Raw genomic sequence first — 16,786 nt, forward strand, 5'->3', positions numbered from 1 at the left:
TGTGTGTGTGTGTGTGTGTGTTTGTGTGTGTGTGTGTGTGTGTTTGTGTGTGAAAGTGAGTAATCCGTGTATGTGCAATGTGATGCATCTTTACTGGTCGTATGTATAACAACTCTTGGCCAGAAGATGGCACCAACATCTACTTTTTCCACACATACCGTCAATAACATACGATCTTATAGAAATGATTGTTAAGGCAGATGATACAAATATAACAATCTATCATTTTTCAGTCTTTTTTTTGTTTTGTTTTTTTTTTGTTGGGGGGACTAGTACGTTATATCGTTTTTGCATTATAACACCTATTTAAAAGTGATGAGCAATGCTGAGACAATTTACTGGTGAATTTCCTGTTACAGAATTCTATTCCCCCCATTTAAAAACAATGATGTTGTAGTACAGATCCATATGTTAGCCTCTATTGTGTGGGCAGAATTGGATTCTGTAATAGGAAAACCTACTCAATCGTGATTCACCAGCGATGCAAATGTTCACTAGCAAATAGCTCATCTCAGTCTTCAAGATTCTCCCTGACACAATTTTGTGTTTAATATTTTTAATTATCTGGGTGATCTTTCAAAAGGGGAACACATACAAAAATCATACAAAATTGTTTATATATTGACATATCATGATTGGTATTTTATACATTATGGCAACTGCTAAACAAAATAAACCAACCCAACATACAAATTAACCAAAATAACCAAAATATGCTGCATAACTACATAAAATGACTTGGAAAACACATATATTGCAGCCACCAGGAACCCTATTGTCTGATGGTTAGAGGGCTTTACCATCTCAAGGGCAGCAGATAGCTGTAATAATATTCTTCCATTAGCCTTAAAGCCTTCTGAAGCAGGGGTAATCTGTGTCATGCTTGTTTTATTAGAACTGAAGGGATATTACAAGCAAACTAATACCAAACTATTACACTGCCTATTAGTATACATCTGCTGCATGGAAAATGTCTTAAATGTGATTTACGAATTAAAAAAGAATGTCATGCACAATTGTATAATTGCAGGAAAACACCTGTAAACAGTAATAACGTAAACTGTGGACAAGATCATAAAGACACATACTAAAGTTCATTTATAGAAAGCAAAATAGGTAGAATACACAAGACCAGTAGAGCGTAAAGTTTATTTCTATATAAAAGCTTCTTTATGTGTTAGGAGTCTCAATGCCTGTCCCCAAGACGTTACTTTCTCTATTCTGACAGATCAGGGTTGTCATTGGCCACATAGCAAACTATCCAATATTACTCTGATAAGACTGAGCTGCCAGGTCACATGAAGTGTTATCATGGGGACATCTTGTTAGGTAGTCTGTAGTTTCCCTTTCCCTAGTCAGCAGGCTCCCTGTAAGGCTGGGGTTACACAGTGACTTTGGTCACAATAGAGGTCGCTCGGCCAAAGATTGCTGTGTCGCCCTGCCTGAATGGCAGGTAATGAAAGTCGCTCTGCAAAACTCAACTAGTCCTGACCACGACTCCAAATCCAAACCCGCTGGAATCCTTGAGACTGTGGTGTTGTGGTTGTAGCAACTTGTGGGTCGCAAAATGACCACATTCACTTGCATTACTGCAAAGTACGCAGCGCAACACAGCAATTTTTGGATGGGCAACCTGTGTCGTGGCCAAAGTCTCTGTGTAGACCTAGTCTAAGGGCTTGTCCACACGTAACGAAATAGCTGCAGAAAACTTTGCAGCAATTCCGTCGAAAGTAGGAGACTTTCCGCTATGGCAAAAAAGCACCATTTCCTGCGTTTTTGACTGCAGAAAATGGTGCGTATTTTGCTGCATTTTTCACAATGCTGGGAGATGGTGAAATCTCCTGAAAAACGCAGCAATTCAATCCACTTTCTACAGCAGGAATTGACAGGCTGCGGTACGAAAAATACGCACTGCAGGTCAATTTCTGCTCTGAATTTTTACGCAGCGTGTGGATGAGATTTGTTAAATCTCACCCACTTTGCTGCTACTGTGTTATGGTGTTATGCAATTCCGGATGGAAATTCTGCAGCAATTCCGCTACGTGTGGACAAGCCCTAAATGTTCAATTACCAAAAAGCTCCTATATAGTAAGGGTATGTGCACACGTAGTGACCAAAAACGTCTGAAAATACAGAGCTGTTTTCAAGGGAAAACAGACCCTGCTTTTCAGACGTTTTTTGACCAACTCGCATTTTTCGCGGCGTTTTTCGCGCCGTTTTCGCGGCGTTTTTTACGTCCGTTTTTGGAGCTGTTTTCATTGGAGTCTATGAGAAAACAGCTCCAAAAACGTCCAAAGAAGTGTCCTGCACTTCTTTTGACGAGGCTGTATTTTTACGCGTCGTCGTTTGACAGCTGTCAAACGACGACGCGTAAATAACAGGTCGTCTGCACAGTACGTCGGCAAGCCCATTCAAATGAATGGGCAGATGTTTGCCGACGTATTGTAGCCCTATTTTCAGACGTAAAACGAGGCATAATACGCCTCGTTTACGTCTGAAAATAGGTCGTGTGAACCCAGCCTTACACAGTAACTGGAGACAAGAAAGAGAGGAGAGGGAAGGGGGGGATGGGGTTGATAATTTATAGTCTCTGTCTCGGCCTGTGTGTGAGACTCATATAGGGGAATTTGCATGAGTCATTTTTGTCACAGTTTTTGTTGTGGTGTTTGCCATACTATTTTTTTTTACAGAAACAACCAAAAGCATTTCTTTCTGCACTACCTCTAATGTGCAATTGGCTAAAGAGTGTTTTCTTTACTTTTTATTTTTTTCTAACAATAGATAAGCTTTGAATATTTTTTAGAAGTCACTGACAGAGCCCATGTTGCCCATGCATCTTGCTTTCCAATTTAAAATTGCATCTTGAACTAATTCCATCTCAAACTTCCTTTATATAAGGCTATGAAAACTTTATGGGTATGTTCACACGGCCTATTTACGGACGTAATTCGGGCTTTTTTGCCCCGAATTACGTCTGAAAATAGCGCCTCAATAGCGTTGACAAACATCTGCCCATTGAAAGCAATGGGCAGACGTTTGTCTGTTCACACGAGGCGTAATTTACGCGCCGCTGTCAAATGACGGCGCGTAAATAGACGCCCGCGTCAAAGAAGTGACCTGTCACTTCTTTGGCCGTAATTGGAGCCGTTATTCATTGACTCCAATGAATAGCAGCGCCAATTACGTCCGTAATGGACGCGGCGTTCAAGCGCCTGCACATGCCGTTACGGCTGAAATTACGGGGATGTTTTCAGGCTGAAACATCCCCGTAATTTCAGCCGTTACGGACGCCCTCGTGTGAACATACCCTCACTCCCAAAAACTCCTCTCACTGCAAATCTAAAGATCAACAAATGCGATAATATAAAGCGGCCAATCAAACATTTGCTATATCTTTATACTATTAACCAATTATGCATCAAAATATGTGGTCTTTTTTTTCTGGATCACAACATCATTTGCCATTGGTAATCGTATGTTAAAACCATTTGGGGCTATTGAAGGTTAAATATTAAGCCTATATTTTAATTTGAATAGTTTTGTCATGGGGACAAAGGCTGCATTCAAATTTGTGTTACCTGATAGTTCTGCATGACCTCTGCTTTCTGACATCATATACATGATGCAAACACCTCATAACACACTATGTACTAGGCACACGCTGCTGCAAACAGACACTGAACCAGCAGGGAGCTAAGGTGATATGTGAGCTCTCGCAAACTAAGCATAAACATGTAGCAGCAGAATTTTGAATGCAGGGACATGATAAAAGTGAATAACTGTACACGATAAGTACACCTGTACATCTTGCTGCATTTTTTCTGCAATTTTGTAATAACGTGGGAAATAAACGCCACATTACCGCCATGTAAGAGACTGACTGAGATTTGTTTGGTAAACACTTCAGTTTATATCTCTGTTCATCAAATGAGAAAGCAACAGCTGTTTGGGTGAGCACTCCCAGCCCAAATTTAGTAACACATACACCAAAGATTCTGGCTTACCTCCAAATCATTAAAAAATAAGTGTGCATCGGCGAGGTTGAAAATCATTTCTTCCATCCGCAGTCCAAGAGTCACAGCTGTTGGTGAATCCTTTAAAACATGAAGTATTACAAAGTCTCAATGAGATATGTAACTTGACTAAAATTATTCACATCGGGGATTTAATCACAGTTGTCTTATTCAGTTTCTTTGAAATCTCTAAACTTTAAAAGCTGGTAAAGTGCTTCCAGAGTTGTGTCAACGCTGGTGTTGGCACAATGTTCTTCCTGCCGCTGTCTGCACCCTTTATTTTCACTCATGTCTCTTTATTGCTATGCTATTGAATATTTACTACCGAGAACACATCATAAAATTAAAGTAGCAGGAAAACTATAGCGAAAACCATAAGATTCCCTAATAATGCAGAACTAGGCCCCTGGAAGTGGCGATATGGGGAGCCAAAATGAAGATCACTGTTATAATGTTGTACCTTGCCCCTCAATGATCCCTTCTGGCCAGTCACAGATCTCACGTGTCGTATCACGTTACACTTATTCAAGTCCAATATGGCAGAGAAACAACTAGGATTCACTAAGGAGTAAGGAAGGGTTACATTTCAGCTCACTGAATTTTTTTGGGGGGTTGAGTTAGATTTGGAGTTGCACACTCAATTTATATTTATCATGTCATCCTGCATTTATTATAATTTAAGGCTAAAACACGTAGAAGTGTGGATTTGGATGTAGATTTTGAGGCGAATTTGCGGCGAAAATCTGCGGCATGCCCTGAATTCGCATTTAATTTTTTTTTCTGCTTCATGTGAATGGGCTTTTGAAAACTCCCACCTGTATTGTACTGTAAATTCATGCAGAATTTCAGTATGGAATCCACAACGAAAATCGGTGTCAAATCCGTAACTTCTGAACTCATCCAAAGGTATCGGACAATTAAGACTCCCATTAATTCCTGATGATAAATGTATACTATTTGTAGGCCATTATGCTCCAAGACCATTTCAGTTTTGGAGTTTTTGTACCACTTTTGAAACACTTATCAAAATCACGATGCAGAAATAGGAAGTTATGCACATTGGATAGATATACCTTTTAAAATAATATCTTATTTATCATAAATGATTTTAACAAATAGTTCTTGAATGCATAACTTTCAGTTCACTAAACCTGAGTTCCCAGAATTTCCTCGATGCACTGCTAAAATAGAAGTGATCGGGTGATAGAGCAGGGTAGAAGGAGGGAGTTACAATTCCTTGCAGTGTCACTGCTCTATTATCACTCCTGTAAAGAGAGAAACAACAATAAGGGTATGTGCACACGTAGTGTTTTCAGACGTTTTTTCGGGCCGTAAACGTCCCGAAAAACGGCTGAAAAAATCGGAAGTAGAACGCCTCCAAACATCTGCCCATTGATTTCAATGGGAAATACGGCATTCTGTTCTGAAGGGCCGTTTTTATGCATCTGTTTTTCAAAACGGCCACGGAAAAAAAATGCCCACGAAAAAGAAGTGCATGTCACTTCTTGGGACATTTTTGGGGCCGTTTTTCATTGACTCTATAGAAAAACAGCTCCAAAAACGGCTGTCAAAAACGCCACGAAAAACGTGAGTATGATTAAAAAACGGCTGAAAATCAGGAGCTGTTTTCCCTTGAAAACAGCTCCGTATTTTCAGACGTTTTTTATTTTGTGTGTGCACATACCCTAAGGCTATGTTCACATACTTACTAAAAAACTTACGGAACAGAACGCCGTATTTCCCATTGAAATCAATGGGCAGATGTTTGGAGGCGTTCTGCTTCCAATTTTTCGGCCATTTTCGGCTATTTACAGCCCGAAAAGCGGTCGAAAATAAGCCATGTGCACATACCCTAATAGGTATTAATTAGAGAATTGCTATTTTTGCCATTCCCTAATAACTACGTGTAGCTTAAAGAAGGTTTTCTCATGAGGATAACCCCTATTCAGATTAGACCTACAGTTTTAGCTAATTGGCGCACATCTGGCTTCAATCCCGCCCTTCCAGAGATCAGCTGTGACCGCTGGGGGAGGCTATGGTCTCTCAAATGAAGAGATGAGGAAATTGATTCTACACAAATCAAATTCAGTCCAAATTTCCTAAAAGTTTTGGCTTCTGTGAACTCCGAAACTTTTTAAGGTTTGAGATGCATGGCAAAATGGCGGCTACTGGCAAGTAAGGGCCGACATTTTACAGATTAGAAAAAGGATACGGTTCTAGTAGAACTCAAAGTGTCAGGCACAAGTTTGCAGGGCAATCAGGACATTCTGGATTCGCATCCAACTTATTCAGACAAAATCAAAACAGACGGCCTATTTGACTGGATCGGACTGAAACGAATTTTGGGAAATTCATTCATCTCTACTGTTTATTCCATACATAGACCAGGTCTGCCAGAAAGAGAGAGCTGCTGTTTGTAAGCTGCTCTTCACTCTGACTAATAGATGGGGTCTTAAGCGGGGGACACTCTTCAATGACATCCATATGTCCTAATGGGAAATATAGAAAGGAGTTGTCTTGACGAGAAAACCCACTTCAACCAAAGCTGAACATACAGATTATAAATAAACTTTACATTATGATTAATTGACAATATACTCTGGGGTTAGGTACTCATGTTATATATGCAAGCAGCTATTTATTTGCTATGATTGATGTATATTGTGTTTTAGAATTTTTGCTTTCTAATATGTATACAGAAAAGCTGAAACCCAAGTCTCCATTATATGAAAAATCTTAAAACAAGATTAACTAACACATGCCAGCAAGAGATCAATGTCACGGAGCGGGGAAAAAACTGTTAATAAGGGAACTGGAATGTACGATATAAACTTAACAGATGATGATAGACTTCTAACACATGTGCCGTCTCATCTACCAAACTTTATTGAACCCAATTCCCCACTGAGAAAGGATTTGTACTCAATCTTATATTACATCTCTGGATTGTGATCCACCACATATGACTACAAAGGAGATAAAGGAGTCAAAGGCTAATAAGCAATGTCCCGGGTATAATCAGAAGATATGTGCTGCAGGTGTACTCATTCCATACCATGCTAATGGCTCGTTCAGATGGCAGGTTGGCTGCTTTCATGGGCAGTACATTGGTGTGGTGTTTTAACGTTGCGTAGAAACTTGGGTCATCAATGTCAATAGCTGAAACCCTCTATTGGTGATATGTACTGTGCCACAAGGAATTCAATGGCATTAATTAGTGAATTCTAGCAATCATTAGATATGCATTTATTATTTGTGGAATTTTTGTGTATATTTACATATAAGTTATCAGTGAATTAATATTAATGTCGCAAGCAGTGCTCAATAGGGCCCTGTATGTATCAGCATTGCAAAATAAGGAATGAACACCAACCTCAGCAACAATTCTCGTTAGTGACGGAACAAGGGGTAGTAGATTATACCAAGCAGGTGCCACGTTGGGGAATATGGCACATTCTACAGTAAAAGTTCACACTAGCTTTCCAATGGTGTCGTATGCCAGTGTTAGTAAATCATACCCAAAGTACTTCAGGGATAATTTGGAAGCAAAGTTGCTTTTTTATTTATTTGTTGGCAATACAATATTCTTGTTCATGGGCTGTATCTAGTATTTCAGCTTTGCTCCATTTACTTGAATGAAGCTGAGCTGCAATACCAGACACAGCCCATGGACAAAAGTGGCACTGTTTCTGGAAGAAAGCAGTCATGGTTTTCTACTCTCATACGACCCCTTATTTAAATACATTCCCAGGTTTAAATGGTTGCTCTTTGTGCACTGATTTGTTTGTTGTACAATAGATATAGCATTATTTGTCTATCATATATATGCCTATGATGAAAACAATATTTTGTCTACAAATGGAACCTACTTTTGATTCCAATTACTGCCTAGTTTATGTTGAGTCACATCATTATCACCATTGAAACCGACTGTTACACTTCACCATATGGTTTAAAACCTTACACTACACATGTGGTTTAGGAAAAGAAAGGGAAATCCAAGGTCTTCTGAGTACACAGCAAGATCAGACTTCACTTAGAAAATCCAAATAATCTTCAAGAACCAGCACTTTAAATTCATTAAAAACTAGTCCTGTATTGTTACACGTGTTTTGGACTCTACTGGTCCATTGTCTAATAGAATCCAAAACGCGTTTGCTGTCCCAGTGTGATTTTCATAAAACAATCAAGAACTTGCTTTTAGAGTCCAGTCTCTTTAACATTATCCATTCAAATATTTCCAATATATCTGTGAACATTTGATTGATACAACTAATGATATGACATCTGTAAACATCATCATCAATGACAGGTCACAATGGGTCACATACCAGTGCTAAAATTTGTCACTCCAGTAGATATCTAAAAATACACGTGTGGAAGCCTTATAGTGTCATCACAGTCAAGGCTCCAGTCTTTGCATTAACATGAAAGCATTATAAATGACGGACATTCATTTGCACTGTATGACGGCTATATTTTTAAGATGCCCAGGATGTATACTATGCAAGGTAATTTTCAGGATCTGGATCTCTGCCATACTTGTACTTGTATGTCCACGACAACTGGTTTTGTTGCCCAGCAATATAAGGCAAGCAAAAAATTGATGAAAGCATAAATCACCATGTTCTTATAATACCCTGTACTGATCAACTTACTATCATAGGTAATGGGAATTTTTGTATAGATTTCTGATTTAGGAGGACAGGGATTTATATACAAAAATATCATATTTGGGGCAATGGGGCCACGTCTTCTGGTGCTGCCCATCATCATATCAGGATTAGCGTTTTTTGCACACACCCATTTCTGGTTGCCTCTTACTTTTTAGCTATGGTTGCCCTGTGCAGGTTACACCACTGAAGAATAATAGGAATAATGTCCTTTTGAGTGAGCACCACTACTATGCAGGCAAGGCACCATAGAAGTCCTAGAAGTTGTCCTTAGGACATGCACACCCTTTGTGTGTTTAGTGGAGTCATACAGCACAGTATTTAGGTAACATTACCACATGTGAATGATGAAAAATTATGACCAGATGGCCAGACCAAAAAACTGTTGGGATGTGGTTTATATTGTTAATGATGAATATGAATGAGGTGTTCAGTTATGCTTCTCTTTAACCCAAACAGCAGATGAAACACTATGCAAGGTTCTACATTTTACCGCAATGCTTCATTTGGATTCATTTGAGCTTTTCGAAATTCAAATAACATATGCTCAGAACTTCTAGTTTTGTCATACAGAAAACTAGTTCATTCTATGATGTCACCCTTCGTCAATCACCAGATGCTGATTTGTGAAACCCAAATACATGAAAAGTTAAAAGAATCCACTCCAGAAACCTAGGAAAAAGCCTAAATTCTTAAAGGTATACTAAAGCTAGAAAGGAATGACAAAAAAAATAAAAAAATGGGGGCTTTCACATCTTGGAATTGCGGATGGAAAATACGCAGCATAATACTGTAGCAGCAAAGTGGGTGAGATTTAACCAATCTCATCCCCACGCTGCGTAAAATTTCCAACCAGAAATTGACCTTTCGATGCGTATTTTTCGTAACACAGCATGTCAATTCCTGCTGCGGAAAATGGACTGAATTGCAAATGTCACCATCTCTCAGCATTGAGAAAAACGCAGCAAAATCCGCACCATTTTCTGCAGTTACAACACTCAGGAAATGGTGCGGTTTTTCCGCAGCGGAATTTCTGCTACTTTCTGCAGAATTGAAGCCAAAATTTTCTGCAGCAATTCCGTTACGTGTGGACAAGCCCTTAGAGTACATCCAAAGACATGACAGCCGAAGCCCTGCAACTTCCCCAAACCTATCGTTCTCACAGTATAAGGTCCGGAGTTGGATAAAGGAAGTGGAGATGATGTATTATAAAAGATTCAGGGATTATAAAAGATTCAAGTTTCCATAAATTCCTTAATTCTAAACCCTGCCCTAAAAATAGAAAATTATTTTTTTAGGAACTGCATAGATTAAGTAGAATTTCAAGAATCTGAGCCTTGCTATTCACCATGTGGCAGTAGTAAATAGAGGGAAAATATATGTTGCATATACTAGTATACTATGATATTCCCTTAGGTTATCTGTCAACCAATAGGCTAGTATCAATTTTGCAACCAAGACTTGTAATCTCCAGTTTGACTGAAAAATACTAATCCTATGTTTCTTTCAGTTTTACATTTTGTACCACATGGTATTTCTGTCACAGTGCCGATTTATCTGGATTTACAACAAAAGCTGGAACCGATTTTGAGTGGAACAGATATAATCCAGACTCCAGGGTATTATTATTAATCCACTAAATCTAATTATACTCCACATCAACAAGAAGTGGCCATAAGGAATTATATATATATATATAGTTCAACAAACAGTTTTTACGTTTCTCATGATATCTGCTCTTTTAAATAATTTATATAAAATGTACCTAAGAGCCTGCAGAGCTGTGTGCACAGAACCTGTACCATGGCACAAGGAGTCCCGAAGGCTCCGTACTATGGAGCCGTAGTCATTCTATGTGCCGCTATATCGTGCGTTAGCACAAAGCAATGATTCCGTTGGAGAATAATATAGCATCTGATGAAGCATATCATGACTTATTTTTGTTGGATACTGTATGAATTTGACAGAAAAAACCTCTGTACCCCCCATATTAAATTAGGGGCATACAGAGGTACAGTAGGGCACCATAAACCTCTATGGGTTTCGTGTAGCTGCTCTATGCATCTCAGAGTGGGGGAAATTGAATGCCCAAAAATAGGTGCTCGTGACAGAATAGATCAAATCAGTAATAAGCAGTTACACCTCTGTTGTGGCATCACTGCTTGAAGTTGTACCATAAGATTCATTTGTTCTCAAAGGTTTGCCTTTAAAGGGGTTTTCCGAAATAAAATGACTATGAGTTAATGCTTGTAATTTATTAATGTAAATACATTTGTAATATACTTACATTTTCCAAATTGGCCCCCGTTTCCAGATGCTGCTGTGGGGTACTTGACGGGTGACGTCACTCTCTGACCGCTGTGTTGATCTTCAATTATTTTCAGGGTAGACGACACATCACTTGTGACATGTCGTGTATGGGCTGTACTGTTGCACAGCCCGTAACGCGCATGCACGGTCCCTGCTGTTCTCACGGTCCCTGCTGTTCTCTCGATAACAGCAGGGACCGCGCATGCGCATTACAGGCTGTACAACAGAACAGCCCATACACGGCACGTCACAAGTGATGTGTCGTATACCCGGAAAAGAATTGAAGATTGGAGGCACCATGCGGAGACAAATGGCCTTGCTGTGGTCATGATAAAAAAATGTAAGCGCTATGTGCTGTCCAAATGTAATGTGTTAAATAAACTCAAGTGTATCGTAACTATGGCGGTTTTTATTTTATTGACCAGGGATCCAGACCATTCGATACTTTAGTAGGAACTCTACGTGATTATTAATTCCTCAATACGACATCTTTGCACAAAGGGTCCACTGATGCTTTGTAAACAGGAATGAATTAGGGTAAATTAATAATCACATTAAAGTCAAATAACGATGATATATCATCCTCATTGTCATATAAATAGGCGATATTAAGGTTTTGCAAATATTCATTATTTTTAGATGATATATTAGCTTTAATAATTTCATCAAGAAAATACAGATAGGCTACAGCAGGCAGCAAAGAACTACTTCTGCACTTAGTCTGGAAGATGAATAGCTTACATTTGCTTTTATGTGTTTTACTTGAGACCTCTAACTTGATTTGTAGATTGAAATGATTGTTTTGGGAGGTGATGTACACAATAAAGTCTGCTCTAGTAAAGAGTTAAACTATACAAAGACACCAAGCAAAAACAGCAGGTGTCTACCACTGCAGGCCTCCTAGAAGAGTGTCTCTGGAGTTCTGAGGGCCATCATTCCACATACCACGTTCACCATGCCAAGCGCAGTGCTTCCAGGCATTCCATCATAGCATAGATGTCAGTGGATAAAGTATCATTTGTAGGGTTTGTCAAAACTGACAAGGCTTTTCTAGCATGGAGATTCTAAATAAAGTAGACTAAAGAAACAATGGTGTGTATAATCAGAATAAAGCTGTGATCATGTTGAGCTCCTATAATCCAAGGGATAGTCAAGGCTCTTTTACACCGGCGGACAATCGGCCGGTGCAGCGAGCGCCGATCAATGAGACCTCGTTGATCGGCGCTTGCTTGTTCCTGTAACAAGGAGCTATGTGTGGGGATGAGCGGTCGTTACTTCGATCGCTCGTCCCCATACATTATTATTATGATGGCAGCGTGTCTCCGTGTTTACACATGGAGATGTGCTGCCGACAACGATAATATTTCACTTTTTTAAAACGATACGATCAGCATATGATTGGCAAGTCACCACGTAATGGTAAGAGCAGAGTTCACAGCAGCACAGAGTATTTCAGGAGATGAGCTTGCAGATCTTGTGCGGGGTGGTGACTTGCCAATTATGTGAAGGTGTTATTGAGGACAGGAGTGGAGGAGAGGTAACAGACTGAGCTACGTAATGGTAAGAGCAGAGTTCACAGCAGCACTGCACGCTCATCTCCTGAAATACTCTGTGCTGCCTTAAACTCTGTGGACAGGTCAGGATCCTGTTTCTTTTAAATGCTGCACTGTAGCGCAGCCTTATATAGTGGATCGAGCGGGTTCCCCAGCAGCATTTAAAAGAAACAGGATCCTGACCTGTCCACAGAGTTTAAGGCAGCACAGAGTATTTCAGGAGATGAGCACGGCCGGCCACGGGCAGCCGGTCGTTTTTCCGAGCCGTGCTCCCATTATAAAGTATAGGAGCACGGCCCGTAAAATAAAAAAATAGAACATGTTCTATCTTTTTAACGGCACGGGCACCTTCCCGTGAGAAAACGGGAAGGTACCCGTGGCTAACAGAAGTCTATGGGCCCGCTATTTCGGGTCGTAATTATGACCCATAATAACGGGTGTTTTTACAGTCGTGTGCATGAGGCCCCGTAATGACGGGTGACTACGTGCGTGCACCCGTCATTACGGCAGCGTTGCTAGGCGACGTCAGTAAATAGTCACTGTCCAGGGTGCTGAAAGAGTTAACTGATCGGCAGTAACTGTTTCAGCACCCTGGACAGTGAATTTCGATCAGAATATAGAGTAACCTGTAAAAAAAAAAGACGTTCATACTTACCGAGAACTTTCTGCTTCCTCCAGTCCGGTCTCCTGGCCGTTACCTTGGTGACGCGTCCCTCTTGACATCCGGCCCGACATTCCTGGATGACGTTACAGCCCATGTGACCGCTGCAGCGAATCACAGGCTGCAGAGGCCTCTGCAGTCAATCACAGGCTGCAGAGGCCTCTACAGCCAATCACAGCCTGCCGCGTCAGAAAAGAAGGTCTGACTGGAGGAAGAAGAGGGACTCGTCACCAAGACAACGACCGGGTACGTATGAAATGCTTTTTATTTTATTTTTAATCAGCAGCCTCTTTTCTCTATCAGTGATTGATAGAGACAAGTGGCTGCCGATTTGTATAATATTTTTGACCGGGTTCGGTCAAAACGGGTTCGGCCGAACCCGGTGAAGTTCAGATTCGCTGCGAACCGAACTTTTCCTGATGTTCGGACCGAAACCGGGTTCGGTTGTCCCGGTTCGCTCATCTCTAGTTATTTGTTAAAACAAAATAATTTTTTTGTGTCATCATATTTTGGGAGCCATAACCTTTAAATTTTTCTGTTGATTTAGCCGTGTGAGGGCTAATTTTTTTGCCGGGTGAACTGTAGTTTTAGTATCTGTAGTATTCGTACCATGTTTTGGTACAGATGACTTTTTAATAACTTTTTATTTAAAGCTGAGGTGACGCTAAAACAGTGATTCTGGCATTTTTTTTCTTTTCCTTTTACAGCGTTCACGGTACGGGTTAAATAATATTATATTGTATTAGTTCAGACTTTACAGACGTGGCGATACCAATTTTTGTTTTATACATTCATTACATTAGACGTAAAATCGGAGAAGGGGGGTTTGTTGTATGTTCATTTTTTTGTACACATTAAAAACTTTATTTAACTATTTTTAACAGCTCCACTAGGGTACTTGAACCAGTGATCATCAGATTATTGGTACAATACACTGCAATATTAACAATACCATACTGCAATCGTGTCCCAGGGGAGCCCGACGGGCTATTGGAGGTGGCTGCCCTCCGTGTAATTCACTGCTGACACCCACAGCGTATGGAGCGGGCACAGCCCATGAGCCTGCTCCATACTTTAACCCCTTGACACACGTTGATGACACTGTATGTCATGGTGCGAGGGTTAAAGACTACACTTCCCAAATTCAAGTGGGGACATGAAATCTATCCAGTTTTTTTTTAATGAATATATGTAAAACAACGAATATATGTAAAACAATAACATGTATATTACATATACTGTCGATGACAGGTACATAAATAGGTTTTATGAGCGGTTTTTTTTTGTTTGTTTTTTTACAGAAACTGCACCAATCTTGTCAATGGGCTGTGTCTGGTATTGCAGTTCAGCCTCATCTTTTTGTTGCTTATATAGCGTGCCGCTGACGTATTCCACAGAACTATTTAAGTGAATGCTGTAATACCAGACACAGTCCCTGCTCAAAAGTGGCTTTGTTTCTGTTAAAGAAAAGCCAAATAAAAAAGCAAAAGTATTTTAAGTACTAATTGTTTATGCACATTATAAGGGCACCCAAGTACTAATGTATCATTACCCATAAAATTAATATATTTCAACTAATAAAGATCTCTCTGCCAAACGGCATTCACATTTCACATTACCTTATTCACATTAAGGCCACGTGGTAGAGTTTTTCCACTGCAAATGTTGGTGCAGATTTGGGGCAATTACGCAACGAATCTGCACCAACATTTTCATATTTGACAGGTAATTCAGGCGTTGTGGCACAACGGACTTGCCCAAATTTCAGTTTGTGCAGTGCAAAGGCTGAAATCCGCAGTGAAATTCCGCTGCTTCTCCGCAACATAATGAGCATGCTGCGGAGATAAAATTCTGCACCGCAGCCTAAATTCCGCACAGTTAGTTTCTGCAACGTCTGAACTAAGTTTCCTAAAAATGTATAGAAACAAATGTAAAAAAACGGCTACTGCAGAATTCTACTGCGGACTGTCCGCAGCGTAATTCAACAGCAATTCTGCCACGTGTGAACGTGGCCTAACACTCTTATAAAAAAAATTAACTAAAACTTTGAAAAATAATAAAATGTCATACAAAATTTGATCCCATTCACTAACATTTTATAACATGATATTTGGCAACAGATTTAAAAATATTTTATTAGGAGAAGTTCTCTTACCTTTCCATATTTTTGTGCAAATGTTCCAGTAAGTAGCGAATGAAAAATGATTATTGTTTCATCCAGGTCCCAAACGAACACCCTCTAGAAATAAACATAACAGTAAACAGGTAAAATACTGTAGCTTTCCATAGGTATTAGATGCTATAATTTGTAGTACATATGGTATTGAATATTATATAACTACATAAGTGCTAATATCTGTAAAAAAGACATTCTTATATTTGGCAAGTATTGATGTCATAGACATATGATGGAGTGATCCATATAAAGAAATGTGAAACTGTTAGTAAAGGAGAAACCGCCATGGAAAATATTATATCATACAATTTATTGTATTTACTCTGTTACTGTAAAATAAACTATCTATGGATTCTGCAGTGTAAATTTAAGCTCCCAGGCCCCAATGCCAAATCAGTAACAGTAACAGGGTGCCCACCTACCATATGCCATATATAATACTGGTGTTTTCTTATGTGCAGAGGGGAATTTGGGCCCGGGTGCCAGTGGTACTTCTACACCCCCTATTTTTACCATCCTTTAGGCCTCATGCACACAAACTTATTTTTGTCCTCCCGTAAATACTGGTGTAAATATGGGTCCGGTGTCACCCGTATTCCACCCGTATTTACGGGCACGTTTTTGGCTGCAAAATGACACAGCACTAATCTGCAGCCCTTCTCTCTATCAGTGCAGGATAGAGAGAAGGGACAGCCCTTTCCGCAGTAAAAGTAAAAGAAATTCATACTTACCCGGCCGTTGTCTTTGTGATGCGTCCCTCTCTTGATATCCAGTCCGACCTCGCTGGATGACGCGGCAGTCCATGTAACCGCTGCAGCCAGTGATTGGCCTGTGATTGGCTGCAGCGGTCACATGGGATGAAACGTCATCCCGGGAGGCCGGACTGGAGGAAGAAGAAGAGTTGTGGGTAAGTTAACTTTTAATACTATTAACTCCAGCGGTAGTCACTGTCCCGGGTGCTGAGAGTTACTGCTGATCAGTTAACTCTTTCAGCACCCTGGACAGTGACTATCCCTTGACGTCGCCTAGCAACGCTCCCGTAATTACACACGTAGCCACCCGTAATTACGGGAGCCCCATAGACTTCTATGGGCCTGCCCGTGCCGTTATTACGGCCTGAAATAGGACATGTTCTATATTTTTCAACGGCACGGGCACCTTCCCGTAAGCATACGGGAAGATACCCATGGCCAATAGAAGTCTATGGGCCCGTAATTATGGGCCGTAATTACAGCTCGTAATTACGGGCGTTTTTATGTTCGTGTGCATGGAGCCTTATTACATTTTACACACATTTTTTCCATCACTTTTCTACCTCACTTATCAAACAGTTTTATATATAAATACTGAACGTAATAATGACGCTATAGTACATTTAGTGATGGCATAATGCTTGGACT

General features: G+C 40.1%; 1 protein-coding gene across 2 annotated transcripts in view; it reads right to left on the reverse strand.

The window, feature by feature from the left end:
• Positions 1–16,786, reverse strand: part of EYA4 (EYA transcriptional coactivator and phosphatase 4) — a 121,566-nt gene that overhangs the window by 16,029 nt on the left and 88,751 nt on the right. For both annotated transcript variants that reach the window (XM_075864307.1, XM_075864308.1), the window contains 2 exons: positions 15,366–15,449; positions 4,005–4,094 (listed from right to left, as the gene is read on the reverse strand). In XM_075864307.1, coding sequence (XP_075720422.1) covers positions 4,005–4,094; positions 15,366–15,449 — 174 coding nt within the window. The remainder of the gene's footprint in view (positions 1–4,004; positions 4,095–15,365; positions 15,450–16,786) is intronic.

Source organism: Rhinoderma darwinii, chromosome 4, assembly GCF_050947455.1.
Source record: "Rhinoderma darwinii isolate aRhiDar2 chromosome 4, aRhiDar2.hap1, whole genome shotgun sequence".
Classification (NCBI taxonomy): domain Eukaryota; kingdom Metazoa; phylum Chordata; class Amphibia; order Anura; family Rhinodermatidae; genus Rhinoderma; species Rhinoderma darwinii.